This window comes from Neoarius graeffei, chromosome 10, assembly GCF_027579695.1.
Source record: "Neoarius graeffei isolate fNeoGra1 chromosome 10, fNeoGra1.pri, whole genome shotgun sequence".
Classification (NCBI taxonomy): Eukaryota; Metazoa; Chordata; class Actinopteri; order Siluriformes; family Ariidae; genus Neoarius; species Neoarius graeffei.
In genome coordinates, this window is record NC_083578.1 from 19153206 (window position 1) to 19176629 (window position 23424).

General features: G+C 42.4%; 1 protein-coding gene across 1 annotated transcript; it reads right to left on the reverse strand.

Moving 5' to 3' along the window:
- Window positions 1-987: 987 nt before the first annotated feature.
- On the reverse strand, window positions 988-23424 carry rbm39b (RNA binding motif protein 39b). Its single transcript, XM_060931457.1, has 15 exons — window positions 23107-23424; window positions 18026-18083; window positions 16564-16613; window positions 16286-16462; window positions 15987-16067; window positions 15657-15774; window positions 15413-15565; window positions 15185-15328; window positions 14984-15049; window positions 9333-9537; window positions 9139-9219; window positions 5136-5232; window positions 4605-4710; window positions 4409-4487; window positions 988-1418 (listed from the first exon to the last, which is right to left on the reverse strand). Exons 2-15 carry the CDS (start codon window positions 18074-18076, stop codon window positions 1318-1320), a joined length of 1509 nt encoding a protein of 502 aa, XP_060787440.1. The 5' UTR covers window positions 18077-18083; window positions 23107-23424; the 3' UTR covers window positions 988-1317.

Sequence of the window (23424 nt, forward strand, 5' to 3'; positions counted from 1 at the left end):
CCCTGGCCAAGGCCCGTCTTCCCTGATCGCGCAGTTTGGCCAGGCAGCCAGGTCTAGTAAGTTTCTTGGTGGTTCAAAACTTCTTCCATTTACGAATGATGGTGGCCACTGTGCTCTTTGGGACCTGTAAAAGCTACAGCAATTTTTCTGTACCCTTCTCCAGATCTATGCCTTGACACAATCCTGTTTCTGAGGTCTGCAGATAATTCCTTTGACCCCATGGCTTGGAGTTTGCTCTGACATGCACTGTCAACTGTTGGACCTTATATAAGCTGTGTTGGCAATTCACAATCATGTCCAATCAATTGAATTTACCACAACTGGACTCCAGTTAAGTTGTAGAAACATCTCAAGCAGTATCAGTGGAAACAAAATGCACCTCAGCTCACTTTTGGGTGTCATATCAAAGGGTGTGCACACTTGTGTACATATTTTGCATTTTGATTTGTAATAAATTAGCACAAATGTCTAAAAACCTGCTTTCACTTTGTCATTATGAGCCATTTTGTGTAGAATTTGACAAAAAAAAAAAAAGAACTCAATCTATTGTAGAACAAGTCTGTAACAAAACATGAAGGTGAAAGGGGTGTGCGTATGTGTGTGTGTGTATATATATATATATTTTTTTATTTTATACACACACCCCAGTTGTCCAAGATGAAGGTCCCATAAAAAAGGTACAGCTCCATAGTGAGATGTTCATTACCAGGAGATAATACTGCACTTGACAAACAATTGTGGAACAAGTTAACAGTGCTCCATTACTGTACTCAAATGGGGCTCATGTGGTGTAAATATGGCTCCTAACTGATGGAAGTAAATAAAGGTATCCTATAAAAGTATTAATACATGCAGCTAAATAGCATATATGACAAACCAGAAGATTTCCTGGTTCCAAAGGAAAAGCTAAGACATGCGCACATCACTCGTACTGTATTGAGTTAAAACTGCATTTCATAACACTAGAGAAACAAAAACCCAGAATGCTTATTTTCAAAGCCATTTTAATTGCAGAGTTCTTTACAAAAAGGAAAAGTGTGATTACAAAAAGCTAAAAACGTAAAGTGATCCCAGACAGCAGAGAACATCCAGGATAACTGTTTGGGGCCTTTTTTTTTGGGGGGGGGGGGCTAATCTAGTCCAGCCAGCTTTCATCTACACCCTCAGACAACTGTGTACCTCTGAGATCTAGAATGTGCTATGGACCTCCTGGGACAGACTGCAGCTGTCCTAAAAAAGGGCAGGGCGAATTTTGCATCTCCAGGCTATGCAGAGACACCGAGTCAGAAGAATTGGACTGTGAAGCAGGAGTGTGGATCACCGGCGTGTGGGTCTCAACAGCTGCATGGCTGTGACTGAGTCCGGGAACAGGTTGTGGTAGGTTGGAAGGGGTACATAGGCGGCAGTGATCATTTTGCCTGTCAGAATTAAAAAAAAAAAAAAAAGTTAGTTGGGATGTCATAAAATATTAAAATATCTATTATTGATTGGCATGTTATTTCAATGTTTGAGGCATCGGTGTATTAAAATTAGCCAAAATTTAAATTAGATGCTTAATGTGTGCACTTTCCAATTCATACATTTGGCCTTCTGTTTAATGTAATAAGAGCTTTGAGACCACAAAGGGGCGATATAAAATCTATAGACCTTGTATAATTATTACCAAGTTACCTTGCGAGTACAGCTCCATTTTTTGGTGCTTCCTTATGACACCGAGTACCAATAAAACTTCGCAAATTAGATAATTAAGGCTGTATATATTTATACCCATTTATTTCTATCTGAAAAATGCTTACATCAATAATCATCAGCAAAACTGATTATTGATGCAAGAAAAAGGCACTGATCAGCAACATTTGTGCTCACCAAGCCTGAACATCCTATAATCTAACACTACGTTCAGACTGCAACCTGAAACGACCCATATCCAATTTGTTGTGAAATCCAATTTTTTTGTTAGGCCGTTCACATTACCAATTATATGAGACTTGTATGCGATCTCCAATATGAACGGAAAACGACCCAAAAGTGTCCCGCATGCGCAAATTGACATGTAATAAGCACATCTACGTAATACGTAAATAAACAAAAAGTGCACTCTTCAAGTTTGCAAGTAAAGCATGGAGATGAGGTGAGACCTGGCGATGTGGTTTTTGTGGCGGCGGCGGAACTCCCACAATAATCTGATTAAATGTGGGCAGCAGACTAATGAGACTGAAGGTGTCAAATTACTGGAAATTTCCAGAACAATCTTATAATACAGGATGATTTAACATCCAGGTCCCTACCAAATCCACCATTAGCTTGATCAATTCTATAAAAAATAATATTTAAATTCTGAAAACTGTACAAATGTTTTCCACCAAAGAGGCGGGATTAGCCAACGCAGAATAGTGACGTTTGTCTCTTGTTGTTGACGTGTAGGTTGCATGAATGCGACCTGTCCAGTCAGACTGCAGTCGCATGTGAAAATAACAGATATGCATCGGAATTAGGACCACATATCCAAGCGGCCTGTGGGGAAAAAAAAAAAAAAAAAATCGGATCCGTGTCGTTCAGATTGTCAATAACAAATCGGATACAGGTTGCATATAGGCAAAAAAACAAAACAAAAAAACGGATATGGGTCGTTTCAGGGTGCAGTCTGAACGTAGTCTAATATGTACTAAAACGTACCTCTAGTTTCATGCCGGCAGAGAGAGAACAGACATTTGCAGTCATGCTACACAATGCATCCATATTGTGTTCAACAGAAATGATCAACTGCTGAAAGACGACTTAAAAATTCAGCCATGGAATAAATGGGATAAGATAACCACTCATCTCCCTATCTATTCTCAATGAGAAGTGGGCAGAGGAGCTGCCTGTCTCAGAGTTCCATGGTTGTAATCTGAGAATCATATCAGCATTAGCTAATATTTCCAGTCTGGCTAGCAAAATTTGCTGACAAAGCTAAAAAAAAAAAAAAAAAAAAAAAAAGCAGCAGCATAAATTAATTAATTGCTTTCTAAATTTATCAAAAAAAAAAAACCCTGGCTGTATTGCTATCAAAATGGATCAATAGACTTGCATCAGGATTCAAGAGAAATTCATTCTGACAGCCCTAGTACATACTATTTAACATATCCAGTCAGCATTTCCCTTGAGTTTACTGGGGGGGGGGGGGTAAGAGGAAGCTGCTGGATAGTCACCTGCAGGACCCTTCCCCATGCCTCCTATTACAGAGCATTTGGACCTGAACAAACAGTTAAAAAGGAGGTCATATTTAAGTCTTCATGTTTACTTGAGAACAATTTTTACAACAACTCTCTTTAATCCAAGTTGGATCAAAGTGCAAAGTACAGGCACAAATCCTCAAAAGGACTTAAGTTTTTCCAGATACCTCTACACCTGAGGTCTATCTGCTGTACTCCGATCTCTCTTGAAAAAGAAATCTTGAGCTCAAATTACCTGATTAAATAAAGCTCATCCCTCCAAGACAGTTCCACAAACTTTGCAAGAAGCACTGAAAATATCCTGGAGACTCATGGTGGTCTCACGACTAAGACCCTTCATTTTGGCTGTCACCAATCTGTATCACAGCCTCTCATACCTTATTACTTGATTGCATAACTTGCTCACCTCTTCACTTTCTATATGTTGTTTGTGCCCCCTGCCTATCACCTGTGACAGCTCTCCCTGCTGAGTTACACAAGAAATTATTTCCAAATAAAAATACTTTCATGTAAGAAAGTGCTATACTGTAGTGATTTAGAGGTTAAAAATGGCATATGAACCATTATAGTTCTGATTTATAACTAAAGTCAGACAGTTCGTTACTTTCCCCCCACGCACCTCTCCACTGCCCATCACTACTCTGATTTATGTGCTGAGTGAAGTACAATAGTAGACTGACCGTGCTCATTTGAAATAACGTAAAAAATAAGGTCATTCTATGGCTAGCTAATTTGATGTTTACAAATTAATATATTCCAACATGATCTCACTATGAATATTCATAACAACTTTAGCAAACTTAACACAGTGAGACTGAAGACATCGCGTACACATTTTTTGAGAAAAGAAAAACTCATATCCATCTTTTGCTGCTTGGGGGATTCTGACATGGCTAACTATTGTTTGAATCGTTTTTGAGTGCACGAGAGGAGAGCACCACTTAAATGGGGGACATTTCTGCATGGTTCTGGTGCCTGCAGACTTCCCTCCCCCATTTTTGAGGGGGCACACTTTCTGCGTGGTCCTACTGCCTGCATTTTTTCTGACCTTAAAATGCATGTGCGCGCACGCGTGTAGCTGGGGGAGACGGGACACCCCCCTGAAAATATAATGGTAAGGGAAACACCGACATGCACACACTGGACCTCACTCACTCAGTGGAGACATTCATTAGAACAAAGGCAGATCTTACCTGCAAACCAGCGTCCATGTAGGGCACCGACAGCAGCCATGGCAGCTGGGATAGACGGACACTTCACATACACATTGCCCTACGAGAGTAAAAGAAAAACTCACTGAAAACCACAAAGGCACAGGAGGATAATGCAAATGGTAGAAAACGTGAAGCTTTTGATAAGTTTACTCAAGCCTGAAAATGAGAAACTTACTTGAGTAGAATTCTTGTCTACATATATATGAACAATGCCTCCATGCCTATTACACTCTTCAATGACATCATCCTGAATCTCTGTATCCCAGCCAGGCTCGTTTTCTCTGGGGGGGGACGGACGGACGGACACAAAACAACCACAGACAATCTCAGGTCTTTAAAACTCATAAGAAGCACCCATACACACACAGGGGTGATAGCGTTCCGGCGCCGCGCCGGATTTCCGGCGTACCGTGGCTGGGGGGGGAAAAAAAAAAAAAAAAAAAAATCTAGTTCGCCCATTGTCCTGTCATTCTGAGATGCGCAGATAGACAGTAAAGGGAATTCCCTTTACTGTCTATCTGCGCATCTCAGAATGACACAGGACAATGGGCGAACTAGATTATTATTATTATTTTTTTTTCCTCCCCAGCCACGGTACGCCGGAAATCCGGCGCGGCGCCAGAACGCTATCAGCCCTGCACACAGATGGGCAGCAGAATTTTTTTTGGGGGGGGATAATTAAAAAAAAAAAAAGGGCACAACTCACGACTGTGGGCTGAACATGTTGGAGAGCTGAAGGCAGTGAGTAGCCAGAGGTTGGGTGGGGAGGTTCATGGCCTGGTTCATGCTTGGTGCTGGGATCACTAACGCAAAAACAAATTTATATTTCAGCATCTTTAGCACACAGTACAAACATTCATTTATTTCCAATAAGTGGTTAATCCTGCTAGAACTACTGCATAGTGCTCCTGGGGATGGTACAAACTTGATACAGACAAAAAGATTAAACACCTATGCTGCCACATACATAAGCACATGTTGCAATACAAAACCCTTATGTAAACCTGCTCTACATTTAGAAGGAAAAAAAAAAACACCAACCCCCCCCACAAAATATACGAGGGATGCTCATTAAAAGACTTCCCCTGACCCACTTCCAGTTATTGTAGGAGGCTGAAGTTACACATGTATAATAATGCATCTCTCTATAGGTCATGTGGTCATTTGCAGCTCTGAACTCATAACTGTTTAAAGTGCTAAGGTGGAGTAAAGTGTGATAACGGAGCCAATTGAATGCAGAGCAGTCATCAGGTTCCTGTACTTCAGAGGCCGCACACCAAGGGAGACATTCGATGAGATGAAAGAGACTTACAGTGGTGCTTGAAAGTTTGTGAACCCTTTAGAATTTTCTATATTTCTGCATAATATGACTGAAAACATCAGGTTTTCACACGAGTACTAAAAGTAGATAAAGAGAACCCAGTTAAACAAAATGAGAAAAATATTATACGTGGTCATTTATTTATTGAGGAAAATGATCCAATATTACATGTCCGTGGGTGGCAAAAGTATGTGAACCTCTAGGATTAGCAGTTAATTTGAAGGTGAAATTAGAGTCAGGTGTGCGTCATCCCGTTGACTGAAATCAGGTGTGAGTGGGCACCTTGTTTAATTCAAAGAACAGGGATCTATCAAAAGTCTGATCTTCACAACACGTTTGTGGAAGTGTATCATAGCACAAACAAAGGAGATTTCTGAGGACCTCAGAGAAAAAAAAAAAGAAAAAAAAAAGTGTTGATGCTCATCAGGCTGGAAAAGGCTACAAAACCATCTCTAAAAAGAGTTTGGACTCCACCAATCCACAATCAGACAGATTGTGTACAAATGGAGGAAATTCAAGACCATGGTTACCCTCCCCAGGAGTGGTCGACCAACAACAACAAAAAAATAAATAAATAAAAAATAATCACTCCAAGAGCAAGGCGTGTAATAGTTGGCAAGGTCACAAAGGATCCCAGGGTAACTTCTAAGCAACTGAAGGCCTCGCTCACATTAGCCAATGTTCATGAGTCCACCATCAGGAGAACACTGAACAATGGTGTGCATGGCAGGGTTGCAAGGAGAAAGCCACTGCTCTCCAAAAAGAACATTGCTGCTCATCTGCAGTTTGCTAAAGATCATTTGGACAAGCCAGAAGGCTACTGGAAAAATGTTTTGTGGACAGATGAAACCAAAATAGAACTTTTGGTTTAAATGAGAAGCGTCATGTTTGGAGAAACCGCTGCATTCCAGCATAAGAACCTTATCCCACCTGTGAAACATGGTGGTGGTAGTAGTAGTAGTATCATGGTTTGGGCCTGTTTTGCTGCATCTGGGCCAGGACGGCTTGCCATCATTGATGGAACAATGGATTCTGAATTATACCAGCGAATTCTAAAGGAAAATGTCAGGACATCTGTCCATGAACTGAATCTCAAGAGAAGGTGGGTCATGCAGCAAGATAATGACCCTAAGCACACAAGTTGTTCTACCAAAGAATGGTTAAAGAAGAATAAAGTTAATGTTTTGGAATGGCCAAGTCAAAGTCCTTACCTTAATCCAATCGAAATGTTGTGGAAGGACCTGAAGCAAGCAGTTCATGTGAGGAAACCCACCAACATCCCAGAGCTGAAGCTGTTCTGTACGGAGGAACGGGCTAAAATTCCTCCAAGCCGGTGTGCAGGACTGATCAACAGTTACCAGAAACGTTTAGTTGCAGTTATTGCTGCACGGGGGGTGGGGGGGGGGGGGGTGTCACACCAGATACTGAAAACAAAGGCTCACATACTTTTGCCACTCACAGATATGTAATATTGGCTCATTTTCCTCAATAAAATGACCAGGTATAATATTTGTCTCATTTGTTTAACTGGGTTCTCTTTACCTACTTTCAGGACTTGTACGAAAATCTGATTTTTCGGTCATATTTATGCAGAAATATAGAAAATTCTAAAGGGTTCACAAACTTTCAAGCACCACTGTATGGGGAGGATGCCCCATCATGTAGTTAAGCACTGGCATCGTCAGTTCAAGTGTGGCCAGAGATTGGTGGAAACGGCTCCCATTCCCGGGCGACCACAGTCCGCCATTGATGACACCATCTGGCAAGTGGAGGCCACCATTTTGGAGGATTGCCGCATAACCGTTTGCCAACTAGCTAAGATCAGTGTGGGGTCGGTGGAGAAGGGGGGGGGGGGGGGGGGGGGGGGGGGAATTTGCACACGCGGAAGTTGTCTGCATGATGGATTCCCCAGTTGCTTTCACCTTTCCAGAAGCAAGAACGAGTCAGGTGCTCACAGGGTCTTTTGGCCATGTGCCAAGAAAACCAGGAGGACTTCTTCGACAGACTAATCATGCAGGACGAAACATGGTCCATCACTATGATCTAAAGACTAAAGCCCAGTCGAAGCATTATGACTTCCCACCTCCGAAGAAAGCACATAACCAACCCTCAGCGGGCAAGGTCATGCTCATGGTCTTTTGGGACCAGCGTGGAGTAGTGATGGATTTCCTGGCGAAGGGTACCACAATTACCAGGACATACCATGCTTCACTGCTGCAGAAACTGCAGGAGGCCATCAAAACCGAGAGGCATGGCATGCTGACCAAAGGGGTCTGCCTCCTGCAAGACAATGTCCTGGTTCACAACTCGCATGATGCCCAGATGGAAGCATGGTCCTGCGGCTATGAAATCCTTCCTCACCCCCCCTTACTCTCCTGATCTCGCACCATCTAACTTCCACCTCTTTCCAACCACGAAGTCATTTTTGAAGGGCAAGCACTTCTCAGACAATGAAATGCTTATTTCCAAGGTCAAGTCATGGCTTCCGACGCAACCTGCAGACTCCTACAGGAGAGGTCTTCACAGCTGCATAAAGCGATGGGAGAAGTGAATCAACCTTGGTGGTACCTATGTAGAGAGACGAATAACTGTGCCAAGTTTCGTTACTCTCAGTCCATGGGAAGTAGGTCAAGGGAAATATTTAATGAACATCCCTCATATTTTATTTATTTTTCCTTTCTCGTCTTGGTAAGGCCATGGATTCATCAGTACACTGAAAAGCACATCTAATCCAGGCAACCTGCAAAGTCCAACATTCTGTAGTGTCAGCAATACAAAGGCTAATACTGCAATAATGATTAACATCTGATAACGTGAAGCCTTATATTGAACTGAAAGGAAATTCGGACTGTAGCCTGTTATCCATAAAGCCCAACAAATTTTAAACCAATTATAAATAATCTTCAAAATGATTTTTGGAGCAGATTCTAACTATGACGTAATGGTCACTAAGGCTGCACAGCACAGTGCATTGTGAAGCATGAACAGTGTTTAACTAAAGACAATGCAGAGAAGCCTTCCAAAAGATCAGGGGAGGAGAAAGTAGGGGGGAAAAAAAAAAAAGTGATACAACCCTTGCACATTATGAAGAATACTGTGGAAATTTTTATTACCCATCACCTTATCTCTGTTTACATAACGTGTTCGATTGTTGCATGGAGGTGAGAAACTCTAATGTGTCACAAACAATTCTCTTACATAATGTACCTGACCAGTGAAGCCCTGAATGATAGTTTCTTATACAGGACAATTTATGACAAGTGAACAAATACATCCGTTTTAGTGAAAGACTGCAGAGCACAAATCCCATCACCTGGCTCCCCATCATTGCTGAAAAATGTATTTCCACAGAGAGTCACAGATCTTTGAACAAAAACAAGACCCTCACCTCCTGGAAGGGTACCAAATGGGATAGAACCACTCATCTGCAGAGCCTGCTTTGCAGCTGGAGGAATCTGTAACCCTGTACCTTTATATATTTAAAAAAAAAAAAAGGCACAATTACTACATGAGAATTAATCAAATGCAGACCATCAGGACAGAGACTCTCATACACAGGTTAAGCTGCTCTCTAATCCCTACCTTCAGCAAGTCGGGCCATCAGCTGCAGGCGGCCCGTGGTGCCCAAGTCAATGCCCGTTCTATCCAGTTCATCGTTGTCCAAAAAAGAGCTGGCTGATGAGCCATCTGAACGCTCCGTCACATGACCCACCTTCATGGGCCGCCCAGCCAACTCAAAACCGTTCAGCTGCTCTAGGGCTCTCTTGGCACATTCAGCATCTGCAAACTACAATTCAGAGATGTATTCATCTCATTAGCTTAAACATTAATCCTAAAATCCAGTTGTCACTAATGAACAATGTACATGAAATCATACATTTTTAATTGTACTGCTTTCTCTGGATAGAGAGATATGGCTTTATATGAAACATTTAACAGAGCTCAGGAAAGTAAAAAGACTTAAAAAAAACCAAAAAAACAAAAAACACCACAATGCTTTTGCAAGTCCTATTGAGTATCAGTTAAGTAACCATCAATTTCCTGTCTAGATTAGATTCACTGATCAGTAATAAAGATGGGGGGGGAAGAGAGAGAAGAGAAAAACACCTTGGTTTAATACTGGTGTTAAGGAAATTGTTTGCCTTCACTGTGGCTTCGGGGGGGGGGCCTTTGACCAAAACTGCTGGCGGCAGCAAGCAAGCTAGCTATCTAACTACACACAGCCCAATTCGTATATAATTGCTCAGTCAGGAATGCAAAATGAAGTAAATAAAGCACACACAACCCCCCATAGTTTTAAGGCAACCTTAATGATTACATAAACCCATATGGTTACTTGCCAACACTAGCTAGGTAGATTGCTACTGAGATTACACAAGCAACTCTGGTTGAGGCACATGCTCATTTTGTAAAACTCTCCTGCTGTTTTGGTAGCCACTCCTCATTGCAAGTTTTAATATTGAATAAAATTAAAATGGCCTGGTTTGTCTCCAAAAGACATGCTTGCTATGGTTCAATATTGTAAAAATGGCCACCAGCAGCAAGCAAAACCCAGTGCAGAAATATGCCAAGAAAATTCACACATGCAGACAGTTACATATACACTACCTGGTCAAACAAAGTCACGCACAGTACTTTCATGCCCCTTTTCCACCAAAGCAGTTCCAGGGCTAGTTCAGGGCCAGTGCTTAGTTTGGAACCGGGTTTTCTGTTTCCCCTGACAAAGAACTGGCTCTGGGGCCAGAAAAACCGGTTCCAGGCTAGCACCAACTCTCTGCTGGGCCAGAGGAAAGAACCGCTTATGTCAGCAGGGGGGCGGAGTTGTTAAGACCAACAACAATAAGACCGCGAAAGATCGCCATTTTTAAGCGACGAGAAGCAACAGCTGTACAAACGCGAAGTCGTCCATTATTATTGCTGCTTCTTCTGCGTTGTTTTTGCTTCGATATTCGCGCCAAGGTTTATGCAAACGTAGCGACGTAACTGACGTATACAGCGACGTAACTGACGTGGCTTCCTTTAGAACCGCGAGCTACGAAAAAGCAAACTGGTTCTCAGCTGGCTCACAAGTTGAACGAGTTGTGAACCAGCACCGGCCCCGAACCAGCCCTGGAACTGCTTTGGTGGAAAAGGGGTACGAGTGGACTGCCTCTAGCTTTGATTATGGTGCACATTCACCATAGCATTATTTCGACAATCTTATGCAACATCATAACCAGGGCTCTACAGTGCGCACATTTCACTCGCATTTGCGAGCGAATTTTTCGGCATGCGAACGACGAAAAAAAAAAAAAAAAAAAAGCACATTCGTGCGAGGGCTTCTTGCGGCCGACAATTTAGGAAAGCACTGAGCACAGACGCGACGAGTTTAACATTCTAAAATGTATCAAACGTTAAACTGCAAAGTATGTAAATCCAGCGCTGGATAGCCTACCTAATATCATTTTTTACACTAGAGACAGGAAAATTACATCAATGTGTTCATCAGAGCCTTGTAGTGTTCAATGTGAAAGTTTTGTGAATATCTCTTTCCCGTTTCGTGTAAATCCCCGTTGTTTGGAGGGAGCGCTCTGAGGAAATCCTTCACTTTCTGTGTGACACACTGCGCTCAGCGCGCGGGTGGGGGAGGGGATGCTCGCTCTCTCACACAGGAGGGAGGGGCTGCTCCCTCTCAGAGACACACAGGCTTGTAGCCTCATGGCAAGTCACACATTCACACAGTACAGCTCAGCTCCTACAACTAGCGGCTGCTACGCGCACTGCATCACTCTCACAATTTCCCCCAGGGGAATTGTTTCTAGTTAGTTATAGAAACTCCGTTCAGCTACAAAACTCAGGATATTGCACTGTATTTGGTATTGCATTGTATTGGGTATGGATGTAAAAGTGTAGAAATATAAAAATATACAAAAGCTTTAAAAACTAAAAAGTTGCTCTGTGAGGTTGCACTGTAATAAGTATTGCACTGTATCAGGTAAGTGTGAGAATATTGCCCTTTTTGGTGCATTGTTGCACCTGCCAGAAGTGGCATCAGTCAGTGCATGTAATTAGCCTTTTTCACATTACGTCACTTGCAGAAGAACTCGCATCTGTTTCCAGCCTTTTGAATGGAAGAAGAGGCGGCATGCTAATCTGCTGGCTAACAAGTAGCAACCATAGAAAGTCAGTAAACTTCCTTTCCAAAACAAGGCAGATAGGTGACTGGAATGGTCGCTAACAATACGTAATAATAAACAACAATGCGCAATATTATCAATCTTCTGTGAATGACACAGTTTTGTTAACACATGTATACCTCTTCTTCCATTCAAAAGGCTGAAAACGGATACGAGTTCCCCTGCAAGTGACGTAATGTGAAAAAGGCTAATTGTTCAACGTGGTTATGGCCTGTGGGAAAAAACTGTTTGAGTCTGTTGGTCCTTGCTTTGATGCACCTGCAACGCCTGCCTGAGGGCAGCAAGTCAAAGAACTCTGAGCCAGGGTGGGAGCTGTCCTTGATGATGTTAGCTCTGCTGAGCTCTGCTCTCTGTTTAGCTACTGTTTGTTCATTCATTCAGTTGTTCGTTATTCATTTGTTTGTTCATTCATTCATTCTCAATTGAATTTTGCGTTTTATGTGTTGGTGTCTAAGGTTTGCGCTGCAATAAACCTTTAAAATGAAAACCTACTTGTGCCACCATTTTTTTCCCTGTGCTCCTAAAATTTTTTAACTTAGGAGCACGTGTGCTCCTGGGGAAAAAAAAAAAAAAAAAAGTTAGCCCATGTTTACATTAGACCGTATCAGCGGATCATGCACACAGCAACACCAATACACGATTTGCGTGCACACAGCAACGTCAATACACGGATACGCTCGGCTCCGCAGGCATCCTGCGCTCCAAATCACTCCGCCCTGAACAGTGAGTGCCCTCTGGAGGGTGCGCACTCCGGCCCTGCGCAGCTCACAGAGCACGCGAGTGAAGTACACAAGCCACGATTCTGGACTGAGCCGCTGTGTGTGTGTGTGATCCCAGCGCATATTACTTACTACTTGCAAGTGGAAGGATGGCAAGCCTAAAGACAATCATAACTACACAATGGGCAGTATTTGCATCAGTATTTGCAGTATTTTCATACTTTTATACTCTTTAATGAAAGGTGATACAAGGCGGAAGTCCGCGCCGTTTTTCAGCAGTCGCGTCACATGACCAACGCCAGCGAATCAGGAAGGTGGAGGTCACAGTGACGTTGTCCAATGAGACGCCAGCTAGAGCTCAGCATAGCGTATCCGCGTATTCTGAATGTTTACACAGCACCGGACCAGACACGATCTGGATTGAATACGTGGACGCTGGCGGATTCCCGTTTCCCGGCGTTTCCAGGCGGTTTAATGTAAACAGACAGTGCATCCGCAAAGAAAACGAGACAGATACAGTCTAATGTAAACGTAGCCTTAGTGTAGAGCCCTGATCATAACATTCATTTACTTCAAGAGTTGCATTAATTTTCACAGAGGTTTTGTGTTGATGACAGGAGAGTCAAACCGCTCTAAAGTCTTGTCCAGCACATCCCAAAGACTTTCAAATGGGTTAAGGTCAGGACTATCTGCTGGCCAATTCATGTGTGTAAACGATTCCTCTTGCTTCCTGAATCACTCACAATCTGAGCCCGACAAATCCTGGAATACACCCGTGCCATCAAGGAAAGGATCCACTGATGTGATAACCTGGTCATTCGGGTCATCAGCTGACTCCATTTATTGCCACATAACATTGCTGAGCCTCGACCGGACTAACTGAAGCAACTCCAGATCATAACACTGCCTCCAGTGACTATTATATATAATGGGTGCATTGCTTCATGTGCTTCCCTTCTTACCCCGACACACCCATCACTCTGGAAGAGTAAATCTGGACTCAGACCACATGACCTTTTTCCATTGCTCCAGAGTCCAATCTTTACAGTCCCTAGACAATCGAAGCCTTTTCTTCTGATTAGTCTCACTAACAAGTGGCTCTCTTATGTTAACACAGCTGTTTAGTCTCAATTCTGTGACATTGTGCATGTGGAAACGCCCTTACTTTCAGTATTAAACATAGTTGCGAGTTCAACTATCGACTTTTTACGATTTGACTTCAAGTAATCCCTGACTACAGTCAGTCAAGACTCCCCCCAACCATATTTCATCTGAAGTTGATGTTTCACCACTGTCCTTCCAGGTTTCAATAATGCGTTAGACAGTTCTTAACCCAATTCCAGCAATAACAAGGCAATAATTTTACCCAACTGAAACACGGGGGAAAAAAAAAAAAAATCTTTTCCCATGACCATGGGATTCATCATCTGAGGTGGGGTTTACATTAGAGCGTATCAGCAGATCATCAGATTAACGTTTTTAAAACGATTAGTGTGCACACAGCAACACCAATACACGATTCGTGTGCACACAGCAACGCCAATACATGGATACGCTCAGCTCCGCAGGCATCCTGCGCTCCAAATCACCCCGCCCTGAACAGCGAGTGCCCTCTGGAGGGTGCGCACTCCAGCCCTGCGCAGCTCACAGAGCGCGCGAGTGAAGTGCACAAGCAGTGATTTGGGACTGAGCCGCTGTGTGTGTGTGATCTCAGTGCATGTCGGGCATGCGCGTCACTTACCACTTGCAAGTGGAAGGATGGCAAGCCTAAAGACAATCATAACTACACAATGGGCAGTATTTGCATCAGTATTTTCATACTTTTATACTCTTTAATGAAAGGTGATACAAGGCGGAAGTCTGCGCCGTTTTTCAGCAGTCGCGTCACATGACCAACACCAGCGAATCAGGAAGGTGGATGTCACAGTGACGTTGTCCAATGACGACGCCAGCTAGAGCTCAGCACAGTGTATCCGCGTATTCTCAATGTTTACACAGCACCGGACCAGACACGATCTGGATTGAATACGTGGACCCTGGCGGATTCCCGTTTCCCGGCGTTTTAATGTAAACGGACAGTGCATCCGCGAAGAAAACGAGACAGATACGGTCTAATGTAAACTTGGCCTGACATGGTTGTTTCAGAAATGAGAAGCTACTCATTGCATCAATTAGGTTTAAAAGACTTGTTGCCACCTGAAACAATTACTGCAGTAATTATCCACTCAAAGGCTCTTAAGTATTTACTTATTGAAATCCAAAGAGCAGCTTTTCTGGCCAGGCAGTGTAGAAAATGACAATTCTGCTATTACTGACATAAAAAAAAAAAAATCCTTACCGATATAAAGCCATAACCTTTTGACCTGCCCGTTTCACTGTCCATGATCAACTGGATGCTTTCAATCTAGGTAAGGAAGGCAAGGATTAACCAACTTTGCATTACTAGAATTTCACTAGTAAGTGGCAGTTAAAAGCCCATGTGTTGTCTTGTACATCTGCAGCAGTGTAAATCACAGACATAATGCATCAACAGTCTCACCTTCCCAAAGGGCTCGAATATGCCTCTGAGCATTTCCTCTGTGATGTTGAAGTGCAGAGAGCCCACATAGAGGCGCATTGGTCCTGCACTGCCTTTTTGTAGGTTATGGGCTGCCGCCGCCGCTGCCGCCCTGTTTTTCTCGGCCTAAACGAGGCAGTGACGCAGAGTTAGACATCACGTATGGAAAGCTGAATCAGGACGACTGTTAACATGTGGGATTATACAGACCTGTGAGGCTTGAACAATGATCGGCACTCCCAGCAGCCTCTGTCCTGTCAGCCCAATAGCCAGGGGCACAGAGGTGGCCTCCACAAACTCCACATATGCAATACCCTTTGACCTGCGAGAGTTTCTGTCTGAAATCATCCTCACATCACGCACCTTTATAAAAGAGGATGGAAATAAGCTGTTAAAACAAAGCATTGGGGGGACCCCAAAAACACAGAAATAACTTAAATGGGGCAGCACTTACTTTGCCCACAGCAGAGAAGAACTCTTCCAGATCTCTGGGTCTGATTCTGGCAGCCAGCTGCATGCAGAATACTGTGCGAGCATCTCTCTCCTCTGCACTCAGATTATCAATAGGCTTCCTGCAGGAGAAAGTAGGGAGTTTGGGGATTTATATGGACCAGCACAGCAAGTATATTTATCTTGATTTTCACACTGAAAATCTAAGGGAGTGGTATCTTAGTGAATTATAAAACTAATTTCTAAGCTCTCTAACTTATTCACAATAACACCAGCCAATAAACATAGCTCATTAAAGTATGACCAAAAAGAAAAAGTAGCATAGTTATATTACCTGATTGGGCTCTTCTCTTTCTTAAACGGGCTCTTCTCTTTCTTAAATGGGCTCTTCTCTTTCTTAAACGGGCTCTTGCGGCTGTAATAAAAGAGAAACAGTGATATATTTGAGGTTAACTGTTTGTTATTAACTGTATGTATATGCCCAGTTGTGGTGTGCCAGTTAAAGGTGTGTATTGGGATTTGAGGAGGGGGAGTAGTTATCCAGTCTTATGGGCTGGAGCAAGCAGTCAGATATGAACATCAGATCGAACATATCTCGTACTACACCATCTGAAAAGAGGATGCCATACTCACTGGGGGCTTTTGTGACCTCGGTAACGTCCATGCCTTTCATGACTTCGAGAACGGCGGTCTCTGCTACGTGATCGCCTCTTCTCCCGACTGCGGCTCCTACGCTTGTCCTTGCCCTTCTTGCGCTCTCTGCTCCTACGGCGGTCTGGACTTGGGCTGCGACTCCGACTGTGCCTTTTCCTACAGAGTTTTTAGGAAAATAAAAGAGAGAAAAAAAAAAAAGTTTAAAGCATGTGGCCGTCACTACAAAAGATGAGTAAACCAAAAGAAGCGTTACTCACTTCCTGCTGTGTTCTTCATAGCCGTTTGCACTATACGACTTGCTGTCACCCTAAGCAGGGTTGATAGAAGAACATCATGAGGACGGACAGGATACATAGCAAGTCATCAAGGGAATGGGGGAGGGGGACAAGAGAAAATACAGAATATATTGATTTAGAAACAGTTAAAATTCCTGTTGCTTACTCTGCCCTTTTTGCTTTGCCACAAAATCAAATCTTTGCCCCCAAAAAGGAGCAACAGTTTGCATGCTAGCAGAAAGACCATGGTGCTTAATGGAGACTCAGCTCTACAGTCTGACAGTACCCTGCTATTTTAAACCTAAAGCGTGCTGCTAAGCACACTGTCACTAAACAGGGTTTCCACAGTGGAGGTGGTCATTCGTTGAGATCTTCGCCCATTTGTGCGGTTGGACCGTGCGAGTGCGATGCCATCTCTGTCTTACATCTCGTCCTGAAGCACACAGGGATTTACACGGCTTAGTCAGAACGGCTCCCATGTGACATGGCATCAAAGCATTACAAAGAAAAACGAAGAGGAAACACCCCCCCCTTTTTTTTTTTTCAACATCAGCAGTATTTTTTATATACCTACAACGAAGTCAACTTGGGAGGCGTGTGCCCTAAATAAGGCCAAATAAATGTAGTTTCTTGGTTATTTATCACAAAAGATTCCTAAAAGCAAATGGCAAAATAAAATGGATTAAGGAGAAGCTTAAGAATAAGGGGCATGCAAAAGAGAAAAAAAAAAATCCAATATATTGACTTATCTGAGACCTTTTCTGGAGAATAGCTTGGGAGACAGTATTCATATTCTGCAACAATCCGTTAAATATTGTAACAACCAAAAGTACTGGTGAGCTATTAAATTCATATCGAACAATACTTTTCTTCATGAACTTGTACATTAGAGTCTGTATGAACAACTGCGTATTCCATGTAACCGAGATGATCTGCCAGGTAGCACAATCTTAAACACTAACACATGATGGCGGATTTTGCAGGACAAAGATCAACCGTGTGGAGTAAAAATGTGAATACTGTCTCCAGTTCAGTAAGGTTCTATCCCTGTTTCATCCACTGTCTCATCTTGTTGACATCAGACAGGTGACAGGATGTGAGTCTTTTGGTATTTGACCTAAGGGAACACAGTACATCAATAGATGCCGCAATGACGACCTTACTTTTTTCACACTTCACACTGGAATCAAAGGTGTATTCAGGGAAGTAGAGATGAGATATCATTAGGCAAGTCTATAAAGAGAGATAGACGGGCATTTATTTGTAATTCAGATCATTTGCTGAAGCATCACACAAAACATCATTCTCTCTACCACTGAGATATCTCTCAAGTCTATATTTAATCAAATTCTCGTCTTCCGAATTGCCTTATTGCAACAGTTACTCAGCCAAGTGCAAAAAAGTCAATTCATGTTAAGTGAAACCGCCTTGTTTAGTCACCCACCTTCCTGTAAGGTGCTTCAAGCATCGCCTCGATATCAAAGTCGTCTGCCATTGGAAACCTGAAGGTATGAAAATAAGCATTATTAAGCCAATAAAAGAGAAAACAAAGTGCATATCCTGGACCAATTTCGTGTTTTTTTTTTTAAATATGAAAGTATGTCCTTTTACATACTCATCCAGAAGGGTAATTTTGCACAAGGCCATCTGTCTACAGCAGAAAAAAATAAAACACGTCTGGAAAAATCCCAAGGGAGTCTGGAGCCAGATTCGTGACGTCACGTGCGGATCCGCCAGCAGGCTGCGAGAGCTTGCATGGATTCAGTTCACAGTCTGTGTAGACCAAGTTTAGCAGCTAGCGATTTTGCATTGAAATATGGAATTGTCGCCTGAGCTTCTAAACCAGGGGTCACCAAACTACGGCCCGCGCCAGATCCGGCCCGCCACCCCCCTTTGACCGGCCCCCCAGCCCCTCTGCCCCCCATCACTTGAACCGGCCCTATGAGGCAATCCCCAAAAGTGGTCATGGCCTATTTTTTTAAATTGCTTTTTGGCAAATAATAACATGTCTGCATTTGTATTTTGTTGATTTTATCAATTAAAAATTGATATTTAGTTATAAAATGAACTATTCATATTTTCCGAATTTTCGTCATATGCTCGCGATCAAGCAGTGACAGGCAGCGCATGCGCAAAGAACTGTCAGTGTTCAGGACAGCAAAGTGGCTAGCGGTCAGCGAAAAGGTGACAGAGAGTGCAGAGTTTTTAAAGAACAGTGGACCACCGATTATTTTTTCATTCAGTGTAAGGACCGTGCAGTTTGTCTTGTATGTAAAGAAAGTGTGCCGGTTTTCAAAGAATATAATCTGCGTCGTCACTATGAAACCCGCCACAAAGCAGGGTTCGAATTATAAATTTGACCCTATGGGGGTCTCTATTTAAAAAAAAAAAAAGCAATGCATACTCGCTCTCCTGGACCAGCGCACTTTTGCGCACTGCAGTGCACAGCTTTCACACACAGGCGCGCACATGCACGCACGCACACACACGCGGTGTTGCATGCATATTATATATATATATATATATATATATATATATATATATATATATATATATATATAGTTAAACAAAGGAAGATCGTTGTGAGATAGAGGACAAGTCTTCTTCGGACTTAACTTCACATTCGATTTCGCAGGCTGCAAATTTCAGTTTGCGCGCATAGTGGTGTGGTGGTGAAGTACAGCCGCACATGTTGCGGTTTAATAACACGTTCAATACAAAGTTATGGCTGCATGGCGATCGGAAATGAAATGAGTTTTATTTATATTTATATGGTGATATAGGCTATTCAAGCTTATTATGGTGATATATGACGTATTTGAGAGAGTTGCACAGAAAATTAAGTTTGCTTCTTTCATGGGAGCCTGAGGGAATGGGAGCTCAGCTCCTATTGGCTCCCACGTAATTCGAACTATGCCACAAAGAGTATGCTAGTTTGCGAGGGCAAACAAGAGAAGACAGGATTCGGAGGATGAAATGCGGACTGGCTGCACAACAGAATGTATTCCTTCGCCAAACCCAGATCAACCAGGCTGCTGCCCGAGCTAGCTATAAGGTAGCTCACCTACTAGCTACCCATGGAAAGCTGTTTACTGATGGGGACTTTGTTAAAGTATGCATGCTTGCTGTGGCCGAGGAGGTGTGTCCCGACAAGAAGAATGCGCTCAACGCGGTGAGTCTCTCCGCACCTACTATGACCAGGCAAACTGAAGATTTGGGGGACAACGTGTATGACCAGCTGAATGAGAGAGCGTCAGAATTCGAGTTTTTTGCTTTGGCCATGGATGAGAGCAATGACGTGCAGGACACAGCACAACTGCTGTGATCTATTGCTCATATTATTATAATTTCACTGTTTTTTAAAATGTATTTATTTTATAGGCCTATTTATTTGACCTTTATTAAGTGCTGCATACAATTATTATTAATATTATTAATAATATCAACAGGCTTACCTACAATTTATAATTTTCCACTCACCTTTGCCAGTGTCAATCACCTCAACTAGACAGATGTTTCTTACCTTGACAGCTTTGATATTATTTTTATTAGAAAATAAATAAATGGAATATCTGTGGTATTTCAAATTAAAACAAAGTGTGAAGACTCGATTACTACTTTTGCAAACCACTAGTAAAGATAAACAAATATGTGCCAGGAATCAAGTGTTGATATAGTAGTGTGGATATAGTAGTATGGATATAGTAGTGAGGATATAGTAGTATGGATATAGTAGTGGGGATATAGTAGTATGGATATAGTAGTGTGGATATAGTAGTATGGATATAGTAGTGTGGATATAGTAGTGGGGATATAGTAGTATGGATATAGTAGTGGGGATATAGTAGTATGGATATAGTAGTGGGGATATAGTAGTGGGGATGGCCGTGCCAGGCTAGTAATCTCTACTACACAATGAGGCCTGCTGGTGGTCATATTTGTCTGGGTTATACAATTCTATGTGATATAGCTGACCCGACCCCGGCCCCCATCACAGTCAGGAACGACAATGTGGCCCCCAGAGAAAAAAGTTTGGTGACCCCTGTTCTAAACCCATGGATTCATGCATCAATGCTCATCTATCCATTGTTACATAAATCATGTTTTTTCTAATTACTATTATATATTTCTTCATTTAGAAGAGTACTGGCTACTGTAGGAGAAAGATTTCATAAGCTACACACATGGAATCGGCTAATCAGGGTTGTATATACATTTAATGCGTGTTTGACAGGTCCCAAGATCTCAAGCCCTAACACGCATATCCCTTGATACATGTGAAGTAAGTGCTTTATCACCCAGCGCTTTCATGTTGTGCGCTTGTGTGTGTGTCAATAAATAACATTAATCCGTGTACCACACAAACACAGGAACACCTAATTTAGAGTCTAGTCTCATTTCTTACCCCGCTAACAGTCAACTTGTGAATTGCCAATTTTCTTGGTCTTTTTCTCGGCTCTGCTTTAGTCCTCGGCTTCCCGGTGCCTCGCACAAAGCGCTCCCATTTCTCTCTCATTGTCCGGTCTTTTGGAAAATGATGAGTACTAATCCCATTATGATTGGTGTTGCTATAGCCTCCTACGATACATCTGTTAACCATTTTAGTAATTACGTGATAACGTTGAAGAAATTTGCAGAAAACCACCAGGTTGTTTTCTCATAAACAAACCAGCGCTGACGTAGGATTCAGAAGGAAGCATCCCGCACGTGACGTCACAAAAATCAGTGTTTGCCGGGAAATCCAAATGGCAAGTTTTTTCAGAGGCGGACCAATTCGCCTCAAATGGCTTGATTTCAACTGAATTTTTCTGGTATTGCACAAGGTAAAAAAAAATTGCACAAAATGTGACAGATATTTGACCAAAGTTTAATATAAAATAGGAGAATTACATTGATCTTGCTCCTGAATTTACCCGTGATATGCACTTTAAGCAAGGCACCTAACTGCTCCAGGTATGTTGTACGTAGCTCTGGATTAGATCGTCTGCTAAATGCCTGTAATGTAACGCCGTAGCATGGTTAAAGAATCCATCTTCCATCTCTCCCTTTCTTTTTTAATTTTCATTTACCAGCAGTTATAAATGCTGATACTGATTTTTTTGGCAATAACCTCAGACAAACTGATGTATTGCTCGGGTCCAAATCAGCACCGGGGTGTTCACACGGCACATATTTGCATCGATGCTGCACCGATGTATTTTGTTGCGATATATCTTACACCGGTGTAAATTTTGTGGAGCATTCACACGTCACTCACAACCCTGCTTACTAGAGAGAAGCGTGTTAGCACCGGTGCAGCCCCACTTGCGGTCACAGCAGTTTTTGCGACCGTGCAATAGTTGCAAAAACTTTATTACTATCATTTCCTTTGATAGTAATAAAGTTTTGATATCATTTCCTTTTATTACTATCATTATTAATATCATTTCCGATAGTAATAATGCGGAAATGAAATATGCGCATGCGTGAAAATGTATTTCCTTTTCCCGGTGGTCATGGCATCACCAAGCGCTGGGAAAACAACGTGGATGAAGACACGCAGTTCTGTTGTTGTTATTCGCCATTTTGGAAGCGCAAAATACCAGGATGCAAATTATGCAATGCCCGTATGTAATCAACTCTCCTCACGCGTAGCGAGTCTACCCCTGTAGCGTTCAGACGTCCCATTTTATATCGGTGCTGCCCCGCAAACTAGCATTTACTCCGGAGTAAATTTCTTAAACCACCTCCCGAGCAGGGTTAGATTTGCACCGGTTTAAGCAGCTTTCAGTGCTACACCGGTATAACTTTGTACCGCGTGAACGCTCTACGGGGGCAGCCTCGGTGCTACACCGGAGTAAAAGTTGCCGTGTGAACACCCCTTCTGGTATGTTAGTCGGTTCAGCTGTCTCACCTCGTCATCCGTTTACTGAATGTCATTTCAAATAGTGAGTGGGGGGAAAGTGATTGCTCTTTGCCCCCCACATTCCTATCTAAGAAAGAAAGAGATTAACACGGTTAATACATTCCGGGACAGACTGTACAACTTGGACTTCAAAACAGCCCACGCACACAGCCCTTAGATATGGCCACTTTTCAAATTTGTATATTTTAGATTCTTCTTGTTTTAGGTTATTTACTATATAACTACTTTTGTCTTTTTTTCTCGTCTATTCAGGCACCAACCACCAAAACAAATTCCTCGTGAGAACGGAATTGACAAACTCGATTCTGATTCCGGATCTGATAGGCCAATTAACTCGACTTCCGTCTTTCCACTGGCCCGAGTTATATAACGTGTTTATCAAAATATAAATTATACATGCAAGAATACAAACTTAATACTAAACATACAAGCAATATTTCTACACACTAGTTCATTTAACTTAACTATTTGGTTTGGACTTCCCAGACCTTCGCTAGTAAAACCTTTATTTAGTTAGCAACCCAGAAGCTACCTAATACATTTGAGATATTTTCCCCGAGCTACAGAGCTAATAAGCTTATAAAAATAATTAATAATGACACACAAAACAGTTTAATTACCCGCACACGTGCTGTTATATCTGTGGAAATCGTCGAGGTACGGCACTGATGCAAACTAGCTTGCTAGCAACATACGAAACAAATAATGCTAGCTCCGGTTTTCAGACCTCTTCACTCAGGAGCTTTAATTTCCGGCAACCGACTTTACGTAATTTTAGCTGTAATTGTTAAACGTTGTATACACAAACAATGAACAGAAAATACTGTTATTTCATTATCCTTCACACTCTACAACTGAATTCGGCTAGTTATCTGAGATAATCTGCTAGCTAGACCTGTTTATAAGTTCACCTTCTATGTACAACTTCCGGAATGTCT

Bases quoted from the DNA above. Each gene is read 5' to 3' on its own strand.
- rbm39b (XM_060931457.1), bottom strand. From the start codon at position 18,076: ATGGCAGACGACTTTGATATCGAGGCGATGCTTGAAGCACCTTACAGG. The intron at 16,068-16,285 runs GTGAGTATGGCA...CTTTTATTACAG, and splicing joins CGAGGTCACAAAAGCCCCCA to CCGCAAGAGCCCGTTTAAGA. The intron at 15,566-15,656 runs GTAAGTGCTGCC...TCTTTTATAAAG, and splicing joins TCTTCTCTGCTGTGGGCAAA to GTGCGTGATGTGAGGATGAT.